At 48.8% G+C, this 18149-nt stretch overlaps 1 protein-coding gene across 1 annotated transcript; it reads right to left on the bottom strand.

Annotated features, from left to right (window-relative positions):
* Nucleotides 1–2: 2 nt before the first annotated feature.
* LOC141725964 (coiled-coil and C2 domain-containing protein 1A-like) lies at nt 3–14089 on the bottom strand (the record flags this gene model as incomplete). Its single annotated transcript, XM_074530125.1, is given in 9 exon segments — nt 3–113; nt 1279–1324; nt 3875–4183; nt 9363–9527; nt 11646–11708; nt 12383–12483; nt 13317–13473; nt 13643–13717; nt 13938–14089. Coding segments are annotated over 8 exon segments (1003 nt in total), but the record flags the coding sequence as incomplete, so codon positions are not given.
* Nucleotides 14090–18149: the final 4060 nt, after the last annotated feature.

Below are 18149 nucleotides of genomic sequence, written 5' to 3'. Positions count from 1 at the left end.
CTTTTTTAATTGATCCTTTTTTAATTGATCCTCCTCAGTTTGATCCTTTTTTAATTGATCCTTTTTTGGTTGATCATTTTTTGGAGGATCCTTGGATTCCTCAGCCTGTGGATCTGCAGGAAAAGAGAATCCAAATCCCACCAGAACCCCCAAAAATTGAGGGTTTGAACCCCAAAATTGAGGGGTTTTACCCCTAAAATTAAGGGTTTAAACCCCAAATTGAGGGGTTTGAACCCCAAAATTGAGGGGTTTGAACCCCAAATTTGAGGGGTTTGAACTCCAAAATTTGAGGGGTTTGAACCCCAAAATTGAGGGGTTTTAACCCCAAAACTGAAGGGGTTTAACCCCTAAAATTGAGGGTTTGAACCCCAAAATTTAAGGGGTCTGAACCCCAAAACTGAAGGGGTTTGAACCCCTAAAATTTAAGGGGTTTGAACTCCCAAATTGAGGGGTTTAACCCCTAAAATTGAGGGTTTGAACCCCAAAATTTAAGGGGTTTGAATCCCAAAATTGAAGGGTTTGAACCCCCAAATTGAGGGGTTTGAACCCCAAAATTTGAGAGTTTTAACCCCAAAATTGAAGGGATTTAACCCCTAAAATTGAGGGTTTGAACCCCAAAAATTGAGAGTTTGAACCCCAAAATTGAAGGGTTTGAACCTCAAAATTGATGGGTTTGAACCCCAAAACTGAAGGGGTTTAACCCCCAAAATTGAGGGTTTGAACTCCCAAATTGAGGGTTTGAACCCCAAAAATTTCGAGTTTGAACCCTAAACCTCAAGGGTTTTAACACCAAATTGAGGGTTTGAACCCCAAAACCAAAGGGTTTAAAATTGAGGGTGTGAACCCCAAAAATTGAGAGTTTTAACCCTATAATTGAGAATTCTAACCCTAAAATTGAAGGGTTTGAACCCCAAAACTGCAGAGTTTAAAACTGAGAGTTTGACCCCCCAAACTGAAGGGTTTGAACCCCAAAAATTGAGGATTTGAACCCCAAAATTGAGGATTTGAACCCCAAAAATTGTGAGTTTTAACCCTAAAATTGAGGGTTTGAACCCCAAAACTGGAGAGTTTAAAATTGAGGGTTTGACCCCCCAAATCAAAGGGTTTGAACCCCAAAAATTGTGAGTTTTAACCCTAAAATTGAGGGTTTGAACCCCAAAACCAAAGGGTTTAAAATTGAGAGTTTGACCCCCAAAACTGGAGGGGTTTGAACCCCAAAATTGAGAGTTTTAACCCCAAAATGAGAATTTCCACCCCAAATTGGGGCCGGGGTCTCACCGGGCTCAGCTCCTCGTCCCAGCGCCTCCAGCTGTGCCTGCAATTTCTGGAAAACCACAGAAAAATGGGAATTTGGGGGAAAATTTGGGATTTTTTGGGGGGAAATTCTGGGGGATTGTGAGGAAAAATTTGGGATTTTAGGGGGAAAATTTTGAGGAAAATTTTGGGATTTTTTGGGGGAAATTCTGAGGGATTTTGAGGAAAATGTTGGGATTTTTTGAGGGGAATCTTGAGGAAAATTAGGGGATTTTTTGGGGGAAAATTCTGGGGAATTCTGAGGAAAATGTTGGGATTTTTTGAGGGGAATTTTGAGGAAAATGAGGGGAATTTTTGAGGGAAAATTCTGGGGAATTCTGAGAAAAATGAGGGGATTTTTGGGGGGGATTTCTGGGGAAAATTTTGGGACTTTGGGGGGAATTCTGTGGAAAATTTTGGGATTTTTGGGGGGAAATTCTGTGAAAAATTTGGGATTTTTATGGGTAATTCTGTGGAAAATTTTGGTATTTTGGGGGAAATTCGAGGGAAATTTGGGTATTTTTTTGGGGAATTATGAGGGGATCTTTTGGGGGAAATTCTGGGGAATTTTGGGGAAAATTTTGGGGATTTTTGGGGGAAAATTCTGTGGAAAATTTTGGTATTTTTGGGGGGCAATTCTGGAGGTTCTTGAGGAATATTTTGGTATTATGGTGGGAAATTCTGGGGAATTTTGGGGACAATTTGGGGATTTTTGGTGGGAAATTCTGTGGAAAATTTGGGGAATTTTGGGGAGAAATCCTGGGGGATTTTTGAGGAAAATGAGGGGATTTTTGGGGGCAAATTCTGGGGAATTATGAGGGGATCTTCTGGGAGAAATCCTGGGGGATTTTTGAGGAAAATGAGAGGAATTTTGGGGGGGAATTTTGAGGAAAATGTTAGGATTTTGGTGGGGAATTTTGGGGACAATTTGGGGATTTTTGGGGGGAAATTATGTGGAAAATTTTGCGATTTTGGAGGAAATTTTGGGGAATTTTGGGGAAATTTTGGGGAATTTTTTCGGGAAAATTCTATGGAAAATTTTGTGTATTTTTTGTGGCAATTCTGCGGGAAATGTGGGTATTTTTGGGGGCAAATCCTGGCGATTCTGGGTGTATTGGGGCATTTGGGGCAAATTCTGGGGAATTTTGAGGAAAATGAGGGGATTTTTGGGCGGGAAATTTTGGGGAATTTTGAGGAAAATGAGAGGAATTTTGGGGGGAAATTCTGTGGAAAATTTTGGGATTTTTGGGGGAAATTCTGGAGGTTTTTGAGGAATATTTTGGGATTTTGGAGGGAAATTCTGTGGAAAATTTTGGGGATTTTTGGGGGGAAATTTTGGGGAATTATGAGGGGATCTTTTGGGGGAAATTCTGGGGAATTTTGAGGAATATTTTGGGAATTTTTTGGGGCAAATTTTGAGGAAAATTTTGGGATTTTTTGAGGAGAATTTTGAGGAAAATTTTGGTATTTTTGGGGGAAATTCTGTGGAAAATTTGGGGATTTTGGGGGCAAATTCTGTGGAAAATGTTTGGGATTTTTTTGGGGGGAAATTCTGGAGGTTCTTGAGGAATATTTTGGGATTTTTGGGGGCAATTCTGTGGAAAATTTGGGGATTTTGGTGTGAAATTCTGTGGAAAATTTTGGGTATTTTTTGGGGGGAAATCCTGGGGGATTTTTGAGGAAAATGTTGGTATTTTGGTGGGAAATTCTGGAGGTTCTTGAGGAATATTTTGGTATTTTTGGAGGGCAATTCTGGAGGTTTTTGAGGAATATTTTGGTGGGAAATTTGGGGATTTTTGGTGGGAAATTCTGTGGAAAATTTTGGGGATTTTTGGTGTGAAATTCTATGGAAAAATTGGGATTTTTGGTGTGAAATTCTATGGAAACTTTTGTGTGTTTTTTGTGGCAATTCTGCGGGAAATGTGGGTATTTTTTGGGGGGAAATCCTGGGGGATTTTTGAGGAAAATGAGAGGAATTTTGGGGGGGAATTTTGAGGAAAATTTTGGTATTTTTGGGGGGCAATTCTGGAGGTTTTTGAGGAAAATTTTGGTATTTTGGTGGGAAATTCTGGAGGTTTTTGAGGAATATTTTGGTGGGAAATTTGGGGATTTTTGGTGGGAAATTCTGTGGAAAAATTGGGATTTTTGGGGGGAAACTCTGGAAAATTTGGGGATTTTTGGTGTGAAATTCTGTGGAAAATTTTGGGTATTTTTTGGGGGGCAATTCTGGAGGTTTTTGAGGAATATTTCGGGGGGAATTTTGGGGAAAATTTGGGGATTTTTGGGGGGAATTTTGAGGAAAATGTTGGGGGTTTTTGAGGAATATTTTGGGATTTTGTAGGGAAATTCTGGGGAATTTTGGGGAAAATTTTGGGAATTTTTTCGGGAAACTTCTATGGAAAATTTTGGGGATTTTTGGGGGGAAATTCTATGGAAAAATTGGGATTTTTGGTGTGAAATTCTATGGAAAAATTGGGATTTTTGGCGTGAAATTCTATGGAAAATTTTGTGTATTTTTTGTGGCACTTCCACAGGAAATCTGGGTATTTTTTGGGGTAAATCCTGGCGGTTCTGGGCCTACCTTGGCCTCCCTGAAGTGGCTCAGGGCCGTGGCCTTGTCCCCGCTGCGTTTGGCCTGCAGAGCCTCCCTCTGCAGCTCCCGCAGCCGCCGCCAATCGGGATCGATTCTGGGATCGATTTTGGGATCAATTTTGGGATCAATTTTGGGTTTGGGATCGATTTTGGGGTCTGGGAGTGGATCCAGAGGGGGATTTGGGGCTGGGGGCTGCAGTGGGGGCCCTGCAGGGCGGCCCAGAGCCACCGGAGGGGGAATCTCAGCGCGGTCGATCGGGGTCCCGCGGCGGGCAGAGGCCAGCAGCTGCTCCAGGGTCTGGGAATGGGGAAAATTGGGAAAAATTGGGGTGAAAATGGGGGAAAAATGGGGGGGAAATGGGGGAATAATGGGGGGAAATTGGGGGAAAAATGGGGGAAAAATTGGGGAGGAAATGGAGGAAAAATTGGGGAGGAAATGGAGGAAAAATTGGGGGGAAATGGGGGAAAAATTGGGTGGAAATTGGGGGAAAATTGGGGGGGAAATGGAGGAAAAATTGGGGGGGAAATTGGGGGAGAAATTGGGGAAAAATAGGGGAAAAATGGGGGGAAAATGGGGGAAGATTGGGGAAAATAGGGGGAAAATTGGTGTGAAATTGGAGGGGAAATTGGGGAAAAATGGGGGGAAAATTGGGGAAAATTGGGGAAAAATGGGGTGAAATTGGGGGAATAATGGGGGGAAATTGGGGTGAAAATGGGGGAAAAATGGTGGGAAATTGGGGGGAAATGGGGGAAAATGGGGGGAAATTGGGGAAAAATAGGGTGGAAATTGGGGGAAAATGGGGGGAAAAATTGTGTGAACTTGGGGGGGAAATTGGGGAAAAATAGGGGAAAAATGGGGGGAAAATGAGGGGAGAAATGGGGGGAAATTGGGGTGAAACGGGGGGAAATTGGGGGAAAATTGGGGGGAAATTGGGGAAAAATTGGGGGGAAATTGGGGAAAAATTGGGGGGAATTGGAGGAAAAATTGGGGGGAAATGGGGGGGAAAAATTGGGGGGAAATGGGGGGAAATTGGGGTGAAACAAGGGGAAATTGGGGGAAAATAGGGGGGAAAAATGGGGGGAAAAATGGGGGGAAATTGGGGAAAAATTGGGTGAAATTGGGGCAGAATTAGGGGAAAAATGGGGGAAAAATGGGGGGGAAATGGGGGGGAAAATTGGGGAAAAATGGGGGGAAAATGGGGGAAAATTGAGTGGAAATTGGGGAAAATGGGGGGAAATTGGGGTGAAAATGGGGGGGAAATTGAGGAAAATTGGGGGGAAATTGGGTGGAAATTGGGGGGAAATGGGGGGAAAAAAAGGGGGGAAATTGGGGGAAAATGGGGGAAAATTGGGGGGATAATGGGGGGAAAATTGAGGTGAAAATGGGGGAGAAATGGGGAAAAAATTGGGGGGAAATGGGGGAAAATTGGGGGGGAAATGGGGGGGAAATGGGGGGGAATTGGGGGGGAAATGGGGGGGAAATGGGGGAAAATGGGGGGAAAATGAGGGAAAAATGGGGGCAAAATTGGGGGGGAAATTGGGGAAAATTGGGGGAAAATTGGGGGAAAAATGGGGGGAAAATGGGGGAAGATTGGGGAAAATGGGGGAAATTGGGGGGAAAATGGAGAAAAAATTGGGGGGGAATGGAGGAAAAATTGGGGGGAAAATGGGGGAAGAATTGGGGGGAAATGGAGGGAAATTGGGGGAATAATGGGGGGGAAAATTGGAGGAAAAATTGGGGGAAAATTGGGGGAAAAATGGTGGGGGGAAATTGGGGAAAAATGGGGGGAAATTGGGGGGAAATTGGGGGAAAAATTGGGGGAAATTGGGGGAAAATGGGGGAAAAATGGGGGGGAAATTGGGGAAAAATAGGGGAAAAATGGGGGGAAAATGAGGGAAGATTGAGGTGAAAATGGGGGGAAAATGGGGGGAAATGGGGGGAAAATGGGGGAAATTGGGGGGAGAAATGGGGGGAAATTGGGGGAAATGGGGAGAAAAATTGGGGGGGAAATTGGGGGAGAAATTGGGGAAAAATGGGGGGGAAATGGAGGAAAAATTGGGTGGAAATTGGGGTGAAACAAGGGGAAATTGGGGGGAAAATTGGGGGGAAATTGGGGGGAAATGGGGGGAAATTGGGGGGAAAATGAGGGAAAAATGGGGGCAAAATTGGGGGGAATTGGGGGGAGAAATGGGGGGAAATTGGGGGAAAAATTGGGGTGGAAATTGGGGGAAAATTGGGGGAGAAATGGAGGAAAATTGGGGGGGAAATTGGGGGAAAATTGGGGGAGAAATGGAGGAAAAATTGGGGGGAAATGGGGGGATAATGGGGGGGAAATGGGGGGAAATTGGGGTGAAACAAGGGGAAATTGGGGGAAAATAGGGGGGAAAATGAGGGGAAATTGGGGGGAATAATGGGGTGAAATTGGGGAAAATTGAGGTGAAATGGGGGAATAATGGGGGGAATTGGGGGAATAATGGGGGGAATTGGGGAAAATTGGGGGAAAATTGGGGGGGAAATGGGGGGAAAATGGGGGGGGAAATTGGGTGGAAATTGGGGAAAATGGGGGGGAAAAATTGGGGGGGAAATGGGGGGAAATTGAGGTGAAAATGGGGGAATAATGGGGGAAATTGGGGTGAAACGGGGGGAAATTGGGGGAAAAATTGGGGGGAAATTGGAGGGAAATGGGGGAGAAATTGGGGAAAATTGGGGGAGAAATGGGGGGAAATTGGGGGGAAATTGGGGGGAAATTGGGGGAAAATAGGGGGGAATAATGGGGGGAAATTCTGGAAATTGGGGGGAAATGGGGGAAAAGTGGGAAGATTGGGAAAAATGGGGTGAAGTTGGAGAAGATTGGGAAAATTGGGGAAATGGAGTGAAATTGGAGAAAATGGGGAAATTTGGGAAAATTGGGTGAAATGGGGTGAAACGGGGGGGAATTGGGGAAAATTGGGGGAAAAATTGGGGGGGAAATTGGGGAAATTGGGTGGAAATTGGGGGAATATGGGGTGAAATTGGGGAAAACTGGGTGGAAATTGGGGAAAATGGGGGGAAATTGGGGAAAAATTGTGGGAAATGGGGGGGGGAATTGGGGAAAAATAGGGGAAAAATGGGGGGGAAATGGGGGACAAATGGGGGGAAAGTGGGGGGAAAATGAGGGGAGAAATGGGGGGAAAAATGGGGAAAATTTAGGTGAAATGGGGGAAAATGGGTTGAAAAGGGGGAAAATTGGGGGGGAAATGGAGGAAAAATTGGGGGGGAAAATTGGGGGAAAAATGGGGGGAAATTGGGGAAAATGGGGGGAAATGGGGGGGGAAATGGGGGAAATGGGGGAAGATTGGGGAAAATGGGGGGAAATGGGGGAAGATTGGGAAAGTGGGGGGAAATTGGGGGAAATGGGGGAAAAAATTGGGGTGGAAATTGGGGAAAATGGGGGGAAATGGGGGAAGATTGGGAAAGTGGGGGAAAATGGGGAAGATTGAGGAAAATGGGGTGAAATGGGGGAAAAATGAGGGAAAATTGGGGGAAATGGGGAACAATGGGGGAAATGGGGGAAAAATTGGGGAAAATGGGGGGGAAATGGAGGAAAAATTGGGGGAACTGGGAGAAAAATTGGGGGGGAAATTGGGGAAAAATTGGGGGGAAATGGGGGGGGGGGGGGAAATTGGGGTGAAAATAGGGGAAAATGGGGGGAAATTGGGGGGAAATTGGGGTGAAAATAGGGGGAAAATGGGGGAAAATTGGGGGGAATAATGGGGGGAAATTGGGGAAATTGGGGGGAAATTGGAGGGAAATGGGGGAAAATGGGGGGAAATGGGGGAAAATGGGGGGAAAATGGGGGAAAAATTGGGGAAAATTGGGTGGAAATTGGGGGAAAATAGGGGGGAAATTGGGGCAGAATTGGGGTGGAATTGGGGTAGAATTGGGGAAAAATGGGGGGAAATTGGGGGGGAAATTGGGGGGGAAATTGGGGAAAAATAGGGGAAAAATTGGGGAAAATTGGGTGGAAATTGGGGAAAATGGGGGGAAAATTGGGGGGAAATTGGGGAAAATTGGGTGGAAATTGGGGGAAAATTGGGGGAAAATTGGGGGAAAATTGGGGGGGAAATGGGGGGAAATTGGGGGGAAATGGGGGAAAAATTGGGGGTGAAATGGGGTGAAATGGGGGCAGCATTCAAAAAAACTTGGGATAAGACTCAAGAAAGGAAATGGATGGGAAAGAGCAAAATAAGGGGGTGAAATGGAATCAATGATAAGATGGAATAAATGAAATAAAATTACAATAATACAGGATAAATAAAATAGCAACAGAATAAATAAATATATATATTATATATACTTGGCAAGTTACTGGGATATATATTATATATATATGCATATATGTATATGTATATGCATATATGTATATATATATATATATATATGCACATATACACGTATATATATACATATAATATATTTGGGGTGAATACTGACATATTATCATATCATACTAAAATAAATTACTGTAATTATTATTCTATTATAATAACAATAGAATTAAATGGGATTTGGTTATCATTAAACTGGTCAGAACTGGGACAAGTGAGATAAAACTGGGCTCAGAACTGGGAAAAGTGAAATAAAACTGGGACTAGAACTGGGGAAAGTGAGATAAAACTGGGAAAAGTGAGATAAAACTGGGAAAAGTGAGATAAAACTGGGAAAAGTGAGATAAAACTGGGAAAAGTGAAATAAAACTGGGAAAAGTGAAATATAACTGGGCTCAGAAGTGGGAAAACTGGGATGAAACTGAACTCACAACTGGGAAAACTGAAATAAAAGTGGGAAAAGTGAAATAAAACTGGGAAAAGTGAAATAAAACTGGGACTAGAAATGGGAAAAGTGAGATAAAACTGGGCTCAGAATTGGGAAAAGTGAAATAAAACTGGGAAAAGTGAAATAAAACCGGGCTCAGAACTGGGAAAACTGGGATAAAACTGAGCTCAGAACCGGCAAAAGTGAAATAAAACTGAGCTCAGAATTGGGAGAAGTGAAATAAAACTGGGACTGGAACTGGGAAAAGTAAAATAAAACTGGGAAAAGTGAAATAAAACCGGGACAAGTGAAATAAAACTGAGCTCAGAACTGGGAAAAGTGAAATAAAACTGGGAAAAGTGAAATAAAACCGGGCTCACAACGGGGAAAAGTGAAATAAAACTGGGACTGGAACTGGGAAAAGTGAGATAAAACCGGGAAAAGTGAATTAAAACTGGGAAAAGTGAAATAAAACTGGGCTCAGAAGTGGGAAAACTGGGATAAAACTGAGCTCAGAACTGGGAAAAGTGAGATAAAGCTGGGAAAAATGAAATAAAACTGGGACTAGAACTGGGAAAAGTGAGATAAAACTGGGACAAGTGAAATAAAACCGGGAAAAGTGAACTAAAAGCGGGCTCAGAAGCGGCAAAAGCAGCCTAAAGTGGTGCCGGTGCGGGCGCACCTTGAGGCCGCGCTGGAGCCGCCGCAGCCGCGCCGCGTTCCCGTTCCCGGTGCTCCCGTTCCCGTTCCCGTTCCCGGTGCTCCCGGTGCTCTCGGCGTTGGCGATGGCGGCCCGGTAAAGCTCCGCCCGCTCCGACAGCTCGGCCAAGAGCGCCCCCGCGGGATCCTGCGGGAATAACGGGGATAAACTGGGATAAACTGGGATAAACTGGGAATGAACTGGGAATGAACTGGGGAGAAACTGGGGAGAAACTGGGGAGAAACTGGGGAGAAACTGGGGAGAAACTGGGGAGAAACTGGGGAGAAACTGGGGATGAACTGGGGATGAACTGGGGATGAACTGGGGATGAACTGGGGATGAACTGGGGAGAAACTGGGGAGAAACTGGGGAGAAACTGGGGATGAACTGGGGAGAAACTGGGGATGAACTGGGGATGAACTGGGGAGAAACTGGGGAGAAACTGGGGAGAAACTGGGGATGAACTGGGGATGAACTGGGGAGAAACTGGGGAGAAACTGGGGAGAAACTGGGGAGAAACTGGGGAGAAACTGGGGAGAAACTGGGGAGAAACTGGGGAGAAACTGGGATAAACTGGGGAGAAACTGGGGAGAAACTGGGGAGAAACTGGGGAGAAACTGGGGAGAAACTGGGGAGAAACTGGGATAAACTGGGGAGAAACTGGGGATGAACTGGGGATGAACTGGGGAGAAACTGGGGAGAAACTGGGGAGAAACTGGGGATGAACTGGGGATGAACTGGGGATGAACTGGGGATGAACTGGGGATGAACTGGGGATGAACTGGGGATGAACTGGGAGAAACTGGGGATGAACTGGGGAGAAACTGGGGATACTGGAGTCCTGCAGCACTGGGAATACTGGGAGTACCAGAAATACTGGGAGCACTGGGAGCTCCTGCGGGACCCACCCTGGGATGGGCACTGGGATCAGACTGGCACTGGGAGGGGCACTGGGATTGGAATGAGCACTGGGATTGGAATGGGACTGGGATGGGCACTGGGATGGGCACACTGGGATCAGATTGGCACTGAGAGGGGCACTGGGATCGGAATGAGCACTGGGAGGGGCACTGGGATGGGCACTGGGATTGGAATGGGACTGGGATGGGCACTGGGATGGGCACACTGGGATCAGATTGGCACTGAGAGGGGCACTGGGATCGGAATGAGCACTGGGAGGGGCACTGGGATGGGCACTGGGATTGGAATGGGACTGGGATGGGCACTGGGAGGGGCACACTGGGATCAGAGTGGCACTGGGATGGGCACTGGCATGGGACTGGGATGGGCACTGGGAGGGGCACTGGAAGGGGCACTGGGATTGGAATGGGACTGGGATGGGCACTGGGAGGGGCACACTGGGATCAGAGTGGCACTGGGATGGGCACTGGGAGGGGCACTGGAAGGGGCACTGGGATTGGAATGGGACTGGGATGGGCACTGGGAGGGGCACACTGGGATCAGAGTGGCACTGGGATGGGCACTGGGAGGGGCACTGGAAGGGGCACTGGGATTGGAATGGGACTGGGAGGGGCACTGGGATCAGATTTGCACTGGGATTGGAATGGGCACTGGGATCAGCACTGGGATCAGATTGGCACTGGGAGGGGCACTGGGATTGGAATGAGCACTGGGATGGGCACTGGGAGGGGCACTGGGAGGGGCACTGGGAGGGGCACTGGGATTGGAATGGGACTGGGAGGGGCACTGGGATCAGATTGGCACTGGGATGGGCACTGGGAGGGGCACTGGGATTAGGACTGGGATCAAGATTGGGATCAGGATTGGGATCAGCCTTGGGGATTGAGATCAGGAACTGGATCAGGATCAGGATCAGGATCAGGATCAGGAACTGGATCAGGATCAGGATTGGGATCAGGATCAGGATCAGGACCAGGATCAGGATCAGGATCAGGATCAGGATTTGGATCAGGATCAGGATTTGGATCAGGATCAGGATCAGGATCGGGATCGGGATCAGGATCAGGATCGGGATCGGGATCAGGATCGGGATCAGGATCGGGACCAGGACCAGGATCAGGATCGGGATCAGGATCAGGATCAGGATCAGGACCAAGATCAGGATATGGATCGGGATCAGCCCAGGGATTGGGATCAGGATCAGGATCGGGACCAGGATCGGGATCGGGATCGGGATCAGGATCAGGATCAGGATCAGGATCAGGATCGGGATCAGGATTTGGATCAGGACCAGGATCAGGATTTGGATCAGGGTCAGGATCTCCCGGGCTCTCCCGGCCGTACCTGGGTATTTTCGGCGTTCTCGTTGCTCTCGGGCCCCTCCTGCAGCACCTCCTGCAGCTCTGCCTGCACGGGACGGGATCAGCCCGGGCTGCCCAAAATACCCAATCCCCAAAATACCCAAAATCCAGATATCCCAAAATCCAGATACCCCAAAATCCCCAAAACCCCCAATCCCCAAAATCCAGATACCCCAAAATCCAGGGATCCCAAAATCCAGGCTCAGGGACCCGGGATCAGCCTGAGGTGCCCAAAATCCCCAAAATCCAGATACCCCAAAACCCAGGGATCCCAAAATCCCAAATCCCCAAAATCCAGGGATCCCCAAAATCCAGAGATCCCAAAATCCAGGAATCTCAAAATCTCAAATCCCCAAATCCCCAAAATCCAGATATCCCAAAATCCAGGAATCCCAAAATCCCCAAAATCCAGGAATCCCAAAATCCCAAATCCCCAAAATCCAGGGATCCCAAAATCCGGGGATCCCAAATTTCAGGGAACCCCAAATTCCAGAAATCCCAAAATCCACAGAATTCCCAAATCCAGGGAATCCCCAAATCCAGAGAATCCCCAAATCCAGAGATCCCAATTCCAAGGAACCCCAAATTCCAGAAATCCCAAACTCCAGAGAACCCAAAATCCAGGAATCCCAAATTCCACCAAATCCCAAAATCCAGAAATCCCAAAAATCCCCAAAATTCCAGAAAATCCCAAAATTCCAGGCCCAGCCCCCCCCTCACCATCAACTCCTCATTCTCCAGATCTTCCTCCCCTTCCTCCTCCTCCTCCTCCTCCTCCTCAGGGGGGTCCTGCAGGCACAGCTGGGCCAGGGCCTGCACATCTGGGGGCACAAAAATCCCAAAATTGGGATCAAACATGGGGGCACAAAAATCCCAAATTTCAGGGGTTTGACCCCAAATTTCAAGGGGGAGGGGAGGGGGATTTACCTCACTGTGGGGGAACAGAGGGGTCCCAAACCCAATTTTGAGGGTCCCAGCCCCAATTTTGGGGCATTTCCAGGGGGATTTACCTCACTGGGGGAGTCCCAACCCCAATTTTGGGGGTCCCAACCCTAATTTGGGGGGGATTTACCAGTCGGGGGGGGTCCCAAACCCAATTTTGGGGTAATTTCAGGGTATTTACCTGTCTGGAGGGGTCCAACCCCAATTTGGGGGGGATTTACCTCACTGAGGGGGTCTCAAACCCATTTTTGGGGGTCACAAATTCAATTTTGGGGGTCCCAACCCCAATTTGGGGTAACTCTGGGGGGATTTACCTCACTGGGGGGGGTCCCCAGCCCATTTTTGGGGGTCACAAATTCAATTTTGGGAGTCCCAACCCCAATTTGGGCGAGATTTATCTCACTGGGGGGGTCCCAACCCCAATTTTGGGGGTCCCAACCCCAATTTTGGGTAACTCCAGGGGTATTTACCTATCTGGGGGGGTCCCAACCCCAATTTTGGGGCATTTCCAGGGGTATTTACCTGTCGGGGGAGGGTCCCAGCCCCAATTTTGGAGCATTTCCAGGGGTATTTACCTGTCGGGGGAGGGTCCCAGCCCCAATTTTGGGGGTCCCAAATTCAATTTTGGGGGTCACAAACCCATTTTTGGGGGTCCCAACCCCAATTTTGGGGGTCCCAACCCCAATTTTGGGGCATTTCCAGGGGTATTTACCTGTCGGCGGGGGTCGCTGCCCGCTCTCCGCTCCGTCCCGGCCCCGCAGCAGCCGCAGCAGCTCCGCCTCCAGCGCCGCCTCCCCGTCCCCGTTCCCGTCCCCGTTCCCGTTCCCGTTCCCGTTCCCACCGGCACCGGGAGCCGCCAGCAGCCCCAGCTGGGGAGGGGTTCAAGGACCCCAAAAAGGGGATTTGGAGATTTAAGGACCCAGAGGAGGGGATTTAGGGACCCCCAGGAGGGGATTCAGGAGCCCCCTAAGGGACAGGAGGGGATTCAGGGCCCCCCCCCTCAGCCCCAATTTCGGGGGTCCCGGGGGTCTCACGCACCTGCTTGGCCATGGCCGCCCCCCGGCCCGGGACCCTCCCGGTTCTGCTCATGGCTCCGCGTCCCGCCGGGCCGAGCTGGGATAGGTGAACAGAGACCCTCACTCTGATTTAAACCCCCCAAATCCCCCTCAGAGCCCCCCGCGCCCCTCACAAGGCCCCGCCGCGGTTTTCCCGCCTCTCAGAGCGCCGTCACCCCTCAGCCGTCCGCAGGCCTCACCCCCCGACCCCACTGCCGCGGTTTATCCCGGTTTTATCCCGGTTTTTCCCGGTTTTATCCCGGTTTATCCTCACTCACTTCCTGCTCTGCCGGCCGCTGTCAACACCCCGCGCTTTACGGCAGCGCCGTCGCAAAAGCGCCGCTGTCGTAAAGGCCGCTCTGCTGCTTTGCGGCGCTGGAGAACTACAACTCCCAGCGTGCCCCGCGGCCGGCGGGAAAAAGGCGGGAAAAACGTGAGGGGAGGCCGTGGGCGGAATGCCCAGAGGTGGAAAATGGGTTGAAAATTCCACGATTTTCACCTAAAATCCAAGGGGTTTAGGGTTTTATGTTGCGGTTGTGCCTTAAGAGGAGCTGGGGGGTGTTTTATTGTATTTATTTGGGCTGTGAGGGCGTTGAGGGCTGTGAGGGCGTTGAGGGTTGTGAGGGGATAAAAATGGCTGCCGGAGCCTGAGGGGAACTGGGGCGGTGCAAAATGGAGAGCTGAGGTAATTTGGGGTAATTTGGAGTATTTGGGGGTAATTTGGGTTGTTTGTCCTTCTTAGATAGCGCCAGGATGGGGAAACGCAGGAGCCACCCAACCCCAGGTAAAATAAAAACACCCAAATATCCCAATTTGGGCCCACAATGACCCAACTGGGGCCCTTTCCCCCATCTGGGAGACCCATCTAGATCCAAACTGATTTCCTTTTTCCCTTTCCATCCAAAAAAATTTTCCTTTTTCCCTCACACACACCAGGCGACAGGAAATTCCACGCTCCCAAAGCCAAGAGAATCCTTCAGGAAGCCCCAGGAGCTGAACCCCATGAAAATCCTGCTGGGATAGATCCCAAAATCCCAACAGGGGAAAAAACTCCCCAAATTGGGGTTTTTAATGTGATTTTTCAGGAAGGGAGAGACGAGGAAATTGGAGGTGGCAAAACGCTGGGATCACCAAAAAAGAGCATTTCCCATGGGGTGGAAAAGAATAATCTGGAATTGCCTCAGGTGGGAATTTTGGAAGCGGATGGGGCAGGAAAGGATGGGTTGGTGTCACCAAAACCAGGAATTTCTGATGGGGCAGGAGAAAATTGTGGAGAATGGCCAAAAACGGCAGGTTTGGAGGTGGATGGAGCAGGAGAACAGGAGATGGAGCTGCTGAAAATGGGAATTTTGGGTGGAAAAGGAGAGGAGCAGCTGGAAACACCAAAAATGGGAATTTTGGAGGTGGATGGGGCAGGAGAAGTGAAGATAGAAATATCAAAAATGGGAATTTTGGAGATGGATGGGGCAGGAGAAGAGAAGATGGAGACACCAAAAATTGGAATTTTGGATGGAACTGGAGAAGAGCAGGTGGAGTCAGTGAAAATGGGAATTTTGGATGGAACAGGAGAGGAATCACCAAAAGCAGGAATTTTGGAGGTGGATGAGGGAAGAGAGGAGCAGCTGGAAACACCAAAAATGGGAATTTTGGAGGTGGATGGGGCAGGAGAAGAGAAGATGGAAACACCAAAAATGGGAATTTTGGATGGAATTTGGCAGAATCATCTGGAATCACCAAGACCAGGGATTCCAGACATGGATGGAGCAGAAGAGCAAATGGAGACACCAAAAATGGGAATTTTGGATGGAGCAGGAAAGGAGCAGCTGGAAACACCAAAAATGGGAATTTTGGAGGTGGATGAAGCAGGAGAGGAGAAGATGGAAACACCAAAAATGGGAATTTTGGAGGTGGATGGAGCAGAAAAAGAAAAACTGGAGTCACTGAAAGTGGAAATTTTGGATGGAGCAGGAAAGGAGCAGATGGAAACATCAAAAATGGGAATTTTGGATGGAGCAGGAGAGGAGCAAATGGAAACATCAAAAATGGGAATTTTGGATGGAATGGGAGAAGATTCACTGGAACCACCAAAAATGGGAATTTTGGATGGAGCAGGAGAAGATCCACTGGAGTTACCAAATCCAGGAATTTTGGAGGTGGATGGGGCAGGAGAAGAGAAGATGGAGACACCAAAAATGGGAATTTTGGATGGAATTTGGCAGAATCATCTGGAATCACCAAGACCAGGGATTCCAGACATGGATGGAGCAGAAGAGCAAATGGAGACACCGAAAATGGGAATTTTGGATGGAGCAGGAAAGGAGCAGCTGGAAACACCAAAAATGGAAATTTTGGATGGAGCAGGAGAAGATCCACCGGAATTACCAAAAATGGGAATTTTGGAGATGGATGGGGCAGGAGAAGAGAAGATGGAAACACCAAAAATGGGAATTTTGGATGGAGCAGGAAAAGAGCAGCTGGAAACACCAAAAATGGGAATTTTGGAGGTGGATGGGGCACAAGAAGAGAAGATGGAAATATCAAAAATGGGAATTTTGGGTGGAGCAGGAGAGGATCCACCAGAATTACCAAAAATGGGAATTTTGGATGGAGCAGGAGAGGATCCACTGGAATTACCAAATCCAGGAATTTTGGAGGTGGATGGAGCAGGAGAAGAGAAGATGGAAATATCAAAAATGGGAATTTTGGATGGAACAGGAGAGAATCAGCTGGAATTACCAAAACCAGGAATTCTGGAGGTGGATGGGGCAGGAGAAGAAGAACAGATGGAGACACCAAAAATGGGAATTTTGGAGACGGATGGGACAGGAGAAGAGAAGATGGAAACACCAAAAATGGGAATTTTGGATGGAGCAGGAGAGAATCAGCTGGAATTATCAAAACCAGGAATTTTGGAGGTGGATGGAGCAGGAGAAGAGAAGATGGAGACACCAAAAATGGGAATTTTGGGTGGAAAAGGAGAGGAGCAGATGGAAACACCAAAAATGGGAATTTTGGAGATGGATGGAGCAGGAGAAGAAGAACAGATGGAAACACCAAAAATGGGAATTTTGGATGGAGCAGGAGAAGATCCACTGGAATTACCAAATCCAGGAATTTTGGAGGTGGATGGGGCAGGAAAAGAGAAGATGGAAACACCAAAAATGGGAATTTTGGATGTAATGGGAGAAGATCCACTGGAAACACCAAAAATGGGAATTTTGGATGGAGCTGGAGAGGATCCACTGGAAACACCAAAAATGGGAATTTTGGATGGAACAGGAGAAGATCCACCGGAATTACCAAAAATGGGAATTTTGGATGGAATGGGAGAAGATCCACTGGAGTTACCAAAAATGGGAATTTTGGATGGAACGGGAGAAGATCCACTGGAGTTACCAAAAATGGGAATTTTGGATGGAGCAGAAGAAGAACAGCTGGAGCCAAAGTGGGAAATTGCCGAACCGGGAATTTTGGGGCAGAACGAGGCGGAATCGGCAACACCAGGGGAGAAGGTACAGCTGGGACCCCTCCCCATCCCAAACTGGGACCCCTCCCCAATTTCCAACTGGGACCCTCCCCAATCCCAAATTGGGACCCCTCCCACCCAAACTGGGACCCAGAGACCCCTCCCCACCCAAACTGGGACCCCTCCCCATCCAAACTGGGATCCAGGGACCCCTCCCCACCCAAACTGGGACCCCTCCCCATCCAAACTGGGATCCAGGGACCCCTCCCCACCCAAACTGGGACCCCTCCCCAATCCCAAACTGGGACCCCTCCCCAATTTCCAACTGGGACCCCTCCCCATCTCAAACTGGGACCCAGAGACCCCTCCCCATCCCAACTGGGACCCCTCCCCATCCAAACTGGGATCCAGGGACCCCTCCCCACCCAAACTGGGACCCCTCCCCACCCAAACTGGGACCCCTCCCCACCCAAACTGGGATCCAGAGACCCCTCCCCAGTCCCAAACTGGGATCAAGAGACCCCTCCCCACCCAAACTGGGACCCTCCCCATCCAAACTGGGATCCAGAGACCCCTCCCCATTCCAAACTGGGACCCCTCCCCAATTTCAAACTGGGACCCCTCCCCATCCCAAACTGGGATCCAGAGACCCCTCCCCATTCCAAACTGGGACCCCTCCCCAATTTCAAACTGGGACCCCTCCCCATCCCAAACTGGGATCCAGAGACCCCTCCCCATCCCAAACTGGGACCCCTTCCCAATCCCAAACTGGGACCCACAGACCCCTCCCCATCCAAACTGGGACCCCTCCCCAATTTCAAACTGGGACCCCTCCCATCCAAACTGGGACCCAGAGACACCTCCCCACCCAAACTGGGACCCCTCCCCATCCCAAACTGGGATCAAGAGACCCCTCCCCAATTCCAAACTGGGATCCAGGGACCCCTCCCCAATTCCAAACTGGGATCCAGGGACCCCTCCCCAGTCCCAAACTGGGATCCAGAGACCCCTCCCCATCCAAACT

The sequence above is a fragment of the Zonotrichia albicollis genome, chromosome 32, assembly GCF_047830755.1.
Source record: "Zonotrichia albicollis isolate bZonAlb1 chromosome 32, bZonAlb1.hap1, whole genome shotgun sequence".
Classification (NCBI taxonomy): Eukaryota; Metazoa; Chordata; class Aves; order Passeriformes; family Passerellidae; genus Zonotrichia; species Zonotrichia albicollis.
This window is presented reverse-complemented; position numbering and strand designations above follow the sequence as displayed.